Source organism: Camellia sinensis, chromosome 14 (assembly GCF_055761805.1).
Source record: "Camellia sinensis isolate YWXY chromosome 14, ASM5576180v1, whole genome shotgun sequence".
Classification (NCBI taxonomy): Eukaryota; Viridiplantae; Streptophyta; class Magnoliopsida; order Ericales; family Theaceae; genus Camellia; species Camellia sinensis.
Window position 1 is genome coordinate 70,772,513 of NC_138974.1, and position 7,118 is coordinate 70,779,630.

Below are 7,118 nucleotides of genomic sequence, written 5' to 3' on the forward strand. Positions count from 1 at the left end.
GATGATTTATTAATAAAATGGGCGATTTGATATGAAATTAGAAATCTCAGATGGTGGAATGTAATTTTTAAAATCACAAAGAACGATTCGTATTTTAATCTAATCTTAAGGGATATATTTATAATTTAACTTTTTTTTTTTTCCTTTTTTTTGTACACATGCAAATGACGTACTGTATGTAATAAAACATGAGACTTGTGGGCTGCGCTTATCATTTTTTTTTTTTTTTTTTTTTGATGAAGGCCTTGTGAGTTGAGATTTCTATTTTGTTAAACTGACTCCCATTTTGTTTTGATAAATGCCTTGTGAATTGAGATTTCTATTTTGTTAAACAGATTTTTGTAAGAAGCAATTGTGGTAGTGATTTGTTAAAGTTTTGGGACCAAAATATTTTCAATAAAAATGTTTTATGGCAAAACAAATAGAGCACTAATTTAATGTTTTGTTTCCATGCTCTTAAATTAACTTAGGCCATGTTTGGTTGGGGGTTTGGGAGGATGGATTGGATTGCCAATTTGTGGGACCCACTAAACCCTTGTTTGGATGAAACAAAATATTATAAGATTCGTAGTGTAAGGGGCTTAGTAATCTCCCTCTGTAGGGGGACTAGTTTGGGTGAATTTTACCAAATGCATCTATTTGTTTTAATATTTGTTTTTAGTTTTTTAATATAAAAGTAATTTATTTATTTATTTTATATAAAAATAATTTAACAATCCCATCACTGATCATCTCCTACACTATCATCAAAACAAACACACTTTTACTTAATTCCTTCACTAACAATCCAAACATTAACAATCTTTTTACTAACAATTCTCTCACTAATAATTCCAAACAACCTAATCTACCAAACAAACGTGGCCTTAAGGTTGTTTTGAAAAATTAGTTAAAAGCTATTTTTTTTTTTTTTTGATTTTATAAAAAAAGGTATAAAAATGTACAGAGGTAATATGACCGAAAATAGGTTAAAAGTCAAAATTTAACTTTTAACTATGTTACCAAATTAGGCTCAATTTACTTAACAAGCCCTAAATTGAGAATGCCCCAAGAAGTCTGAGGCCAAGACCTCTCTTTGGCATTAGACCATCTCCAACGCTTCATCAAACTTGGCATTAAATTTAAATTTTGGTAAAAAAGTCACTTTTTGGTGCTCCAATGGTTTCAACAAACAAGTTTTAAAATGAGAATTCAACAAATAATTCATCAAAGTGAGAACATGTTGCTCTTTTAACCAATGCCTGGTCGACCCCCTGGTCGACCACCCGGTTGACCAACCGGTTGACCAGCTCATGCAAATGGTTCAAAAATTGATAGGTTCAAACAGTTCAAAAAGGTAAAAAAATAAAAAAAAAAAATTACCTTACCGGTCGACCAACCGGTTAACTCACGGGATAGTTCTTTTTGATGCACCGTTAGAGCAACTGATATCAAATTAAAAAAATGAACCATTTTTTACTCAAATTTGATAAAAAAAAATACTGAACCGTTAAAAATGCTCTTAATCAGCAAAACTCTAGCCCAAGCAATCCAACAAGAGTCTCAGCCTTTTCTCAACCTCCCTCTTCAATCCAACAAGAGTCTCAGCCTCTTCAAACCTCCCTTTACTCATATAAATCTAACCCAACACCACATGTGGCTCTCCAACAAAAGGCTTGTTCTCAACACACCTCTCCGAATCGGTGTACTTGAAAAGGACGCCGTTGTGGATGAGAGGCTGGCGGGGGACGATGCAGAAGAGGTGGATGAGGAGTTCGGCGGCAGACGGTGGAGGGGTCCAAGATGAATTTATAATGAATTGTGTTTTGTACTTAAATTACCTACTTAAAAGTAGTATTGTAAGGAGAATTATTGCAAAAATCTTATTATCTGAAAAGATCATGTCAAGCTGTTAGGAAAAAATAAGCCTACTTGAAGGATCAAAACGTTAATTGATTTCTCTAGTTGACCGGCCTCAATTTTAATTTTAATGATTTGATTCATTGATTCATTTATTTATGTTTTTTGTGTGTAAAATATTTGTAACATTAATTTATTGTTAATCTAAGAATAGTCATTACAAAATTTTATATATATATATATATATATTGTAAAAAAGGCTGAGTAGTTTTAAAACGATACCTAGTTATGTTTTAGATAAAGATAATGAAACAATGTAAGCTCGGATTATTATACGTTTACAAGGTGGAATTAGAAAAGGATTAGGTTGGGTTGTCTGGACCTGTGGTACCGTTTTAATAATATAAACTATTTACTTTATAAAAAAATTTGTGTATATTATTCATACACAAAATTAGATCGAGCTGATATTAAATATGTTATGACTAGACCTAAATTAAATAATTTATAATTATCAGATCAACTTAATTTATTTTAAAATCAGTGTTATAGAATGTGTACCACATGCAAGTTATGACATTTATTGTGTTGTTTACCACAAATGTCATTAGATTCTTTTCAATCATTACTAAAAAAAATTATATTTTTGAGTTATAATTAAACGCTACATGAGCTATAATTAAAGACATTTTTGCTCAATATCAAAATAATATCATAACCAATATCACAATAAGATTGGCTTGACAATATGCTATTTTAGTAATTTTTTAACTTTTTTTTTTTCTAAAATATGAAGCGAAAAAAATAGTAATTTTGAAGTGAATTTTTGACTTTTTACAAAAAATATGCAAAAGTATAAAGAAAACAAAGTCTTGGCTATTGGTATAGTTCTTGAGTTTTTGGCCTTTTTAGTGACTTTTTAGCTATTATTATGTTGCCAAACCTACCCTAGATCATAATTAACAACATAATGTGTATAAATAAGTTATGACTAACACCTCAATAAATCATAATCAAAGCTATGGAAGTCAAAAAGAGTATGTATGATATATATTGTACAATTTCCTTGTATTTTATATATAGTATACGCAAAAAGTCCAACAAAATAACCGATTTGAATTCGATATATCTAATGTACAGGGTTTGTAAGGGTTGAATGTATTTTCCTAAGGGCAAATTATATTTTACCACCCTCAACTATCACCATTTTTTACTTTACTCACTCAAATTAAAAATTGATACAATGTACCCCTTCATTTTTTGAAAATATTCAATCTAACCTTTATGTCTCTATTTTATTAACAAAATTGACTGAAAAATATATGTAATATGCACATGTCATATTTATAACAACTTTCTTAAAGGTATTTTCATCATAAATATAGCATGTGCATATTACATGCACATTTTCTATCAGTTTTGTTAATAAAATGGAGACATAAGGATTAAATTAAAAAATTTCAAAAGATAAAAGGGTATATTATATCAATTTTTATTTTGAGAGGTAAAATAAAAAATGGTGATTGTTGAGGGGGTGTAGAGTTTAATTTGCCCTTTTCCTAAAATGTCATTCCTTATCTCAAGACCCGTTCAATATTGTTTTTCTATCTGAATGGAGTTTTTCATACACTAATCCCATGTATGGGAGAAGTTTTTTTTTTTATTATTTTTTTTATTTTATTTTATTTTATGGTAAGAAGTGTCTGGATCAACTTACACGCAACTCATTTAATTCCTTCCATAGTCCGGTTGAAAGCAAGTTATCCACGCTAAGACTAGGAAATTTACAAAAAATTTCTTTCTTGGGACTTGACTCCAAGAGTTGAACTCTAAACAATTGTGTGGGGAGCATATTCACCAAACATTTAAGACTCTCAAGGTTGTATGGGAGAAGTTATTTGACGGTCCAAGCAGTCACGTAGTGCCCTAGGTATATTATGATTTACAGAAAAGATAAGATTCATAATTTCATAATGGTGATTTGAAAACAAAATATAATGATTTGTGATTGGTCGGAAATATATGTCTAACAACGAAATAATTTTTTCCATGTATGGGCTACAGAATTTGTTGGGCTATATTATTTAAAGGCCACCAGGGCTAAAACAAATACCAGACAGACATCTTGAGAATATTTTGAAATAGTCCAATCCAAAAGCCCACAATTCCAGCATCAAGCGCACCCTATTTTTATCTCCTACATTGTACTTCATGTTTCATAAAGGAAAAACTAATAAAGGGAAATTACTGTTCAGTACATGTTTAGAAAGATAATTATAAAAAAATGGTAAATTTTATAAATATTAATAATTTAAAAAATTCATTAATATGTAATAATTTTATATAAATATCACTGAAAAGTAATTTTCCCAAAAAATAATAGGCGAACGTCTATTTACACTTCTAAACACACTCATAGCAAGAAAAGAGGATGTAATCTTCGGAATTTCAGATATGCCTAAGTAGTAAAAAAATAAATAAAAATAAAGAGGCAAAGAACATAAATTGACATATAGTTTATTCTGTACATTAATTTGTACTCATGGTTTTGTTACTACTAGAACAGAGTACACAAAGACCCTTAAATTAAGAACTTCCCCACAACTGCAGAAATGAAATACATGATTAAACAACTGAATATATATATGATGCTAGGCCAAAACTTAATTCTTAAATTATTTTAAAAGTAGGGAATTTTACCTAACAAGCCCTAAGTTGAGAATGCCCCAAGAAGTCTGAGGCCAAGACCTCTCCTTAGCTTTCATCACCAAAACTCTAGCCCAAGCAATCCAACCTTCCCAAGACATCCTCTTATCCCAAGGACTCCCCCACTCCAAAATGAGTGTAAGCCCTTTCTCAGCCTCCCTCTCAGCCTCCTCAAACCTCCCTTTACTCAGATATATCTGACCCAACACCACATGTGGCTCTCCAACAAAAGGGTTGTTCTCAACACACTTGACCAACATCTCCTCAGCTCTCTCCATCATTCCTTTTTTAGACACATCACAAACAACACCTTCCCAATACATGTCCCTCCCAACTATCTGCTCTCCTGCACCCAAAACCCTAGTACAGTTTTCAAAAACTGGTGGTATCACAAGCTCAATCTCTTCATCTCTATCCACACCAATCACAAGTCCATCCCTCTTCCTCCTTTCCATGAAAATCTCTTCTTCTCTCACTAACAGACTGTATATTGCACCCATTCTTGAAATTGAGTTCATCCACAACCCGGGTTTGCCGTCTCCGGGCCACAGAGCTGTGAAATTGTTGCCTGAGAACTCGAGAAGGCCGTTGTGATTCTCAAACAAGGCGTCCTGGAAACCGAAGAGCTGGTCACTGAAATCCGCCATTGTCATCATGACAAAGACCGCGACGACACGCCTCGAAACGACGACGTCCTCGCCGGTCTTGATGTGCTTCACGGTGACCCCATTTTCGGGAACGATCGACTGCAATTTCTTCCTCCAAGCCTCGTCTTCGTTGAAAACCCCTTTCTCTTTCGCGTTTTTGAGAGAAAACTCGGAGAGTTTGAGGTGTTCGACGAGTTCCGAATCGGTGTATTTGAAGAGGATGTCGTCGTGGATCAGAGGCTGGCGAGGGACGATGCAGAAGAGGTGGATGAGGCGTTCGGCGGCGGCGCCGACGTGGTGGCGGACGGTGTCGCGGCCGGTGGAGGGATCGAAGATGGCGAGGTTGACGTAGGAGTTGGAGTAGGCGGAGTGGAAGAGGCCGCAGAGGGAGACAGAGTCGGGGGCTTTCCAGAGCTTGAGAATGCGGTAGATATCGAGGAGGTGGTCGAGGAAGCTGCCGTGCTTGTGCCAGCACTCGCCGGCACCGACGGAGCGGAGGACGGCGAGGAGGGAGGGGAGGTTGGTGTCGATGGATTCGAGCTCGCCGCGGAGGAAGGGACGAGCTGATTCGAGAAGCTCTTGGAGGTATTGGGGGGTCTGAGATGAGGATGGTGAAAGTGAAGAAGAAGGCATGGTTGATGGAATTGGGTTGGATCGAGGATTTGAGAGAGAAAAGTGATGAGGGTGAAGGTGCTTTAATGGTGTCGCAGGGAGAGAGAGAGAGACGTGACGTAGAGAGACTCTTTCCAAGTTTTGGTTGGGTATGTATATCCTTAGGAGAAATTATTTAACAATTCTGAAGCATTCATATTTCAAATTAATTATTAATTATTTAGGTGTCGCAGTGAGTTGATTTTTTAATTTTTTAATTATTTTAATTTGGATTAAAAAGTTTAATTTGAGAAGAATTTTTTTAGTTTTTTGATTTTTTTTTGAGAAAATAGTGTAATGATTATGGGTTGAATGTAATGTTTTATTTTTTGTAACTAAAATAGTTTATTTTGTCTTTTGTGATTAAAATAGCCAAAAAAACTTGGTTTAGCTCTTCCCAAACGGTGTCTTAATTTTCATGCGGTCTCTCATTCTTAATATAAATCATGGGCTCTTATTTTTATTTATCAATTAAAATTTTATGAAATATCACGTTTTCATATTCCGAGAATATTAAATAATTATCTATAGTGAAGAATGTGGTTTGTGTCTAGTCTCTAGTCAGATTGGACTGTATCATTGGGTCTCGTGAGTGCATTATGATGTTCGTATTAATAATTTGAATCGTTCAATATATAAGTCTCATTGAATATTTTACTTTTATGAAAAAATTACATAGATTAGATATCGATAATCACTTGATCATATTATATTTCTGTCAATGTTCAGTATGATTTTAAAAAAAAATTACTAATAGAAATACTATTTAATCAAATAATCATTAATATTTAATTAACATAATTTTTTATAAAAATAAATTACTCGACAAATTTAACTTATTAAATCATTCAGATTATTTATATCGGTTCCGTAACAAACCTAAAACAATCTGATAATACAATTCGGAAAATGTCTCGTAACTCAAATTTTGTGGCTCAAAAGTGGCTCAAATGGCCAAAACGACGTCGTTTTGGCCATTTTTATGTTGTTCTGTACTCAAAACGACGTCGTTTGGCCATTTGAGCCACTTTTGAGCCACAAAATTTGAGCTACGTAGCATTGTCGATACAATTCACTCCGAAACCAGACCGAAAACGAGCCTATATTGAAATGAAAGCATAGGCTTCGGTTTTATTGTTACGATAAATAAGATGTGATGTTCTTAGGAAAAAAGGATAAGGATGAACAGCTTCTATTTCTCACAAATTCTAAGAATACAAAATGTATATTATCAAAAAATTTATTAAATATTAGTGTGGGATTTATACGAAATAA

At 33.6% G+C, this 7,118-nt stretch overlaps 1 protein-coding gene across 1 annotated transcript; it reads right to left on the reverse strand.

The window, feature by feature from the left end:
• Positions 1 to 4,340: 4,340 nt before the first annotated feature.
• Positions 4,341 to 6,239, reverse strand: LOC114296690 (E3 ubiquitin-protein ligase). The gene has a single exon (XM_028241013.2). It carries the CDS (start codon positions 5,823 to 5,825, stop codon positions 4,536 to 4,538), a length of 1,290 nt encoding a protein of 429 aa, XP_028096814.1. The 5' UTR covers positions 5,826 to 6,239; the 3' UTR covers positions 4,341 to 4,535.
• Positions 6,240 to 7,118: the final 879 nt, after the last annotated feature.

What these genes read in the sequence shown, in the direction of transcription:
- LOC114296690 (XM_028241013.2), bottom strand. Translation starts at nt 5,825, where the DNA reads ATGCCTTCTTCTTCACTTTCACCATCCTCATCTCAGACCCCCCAATAC.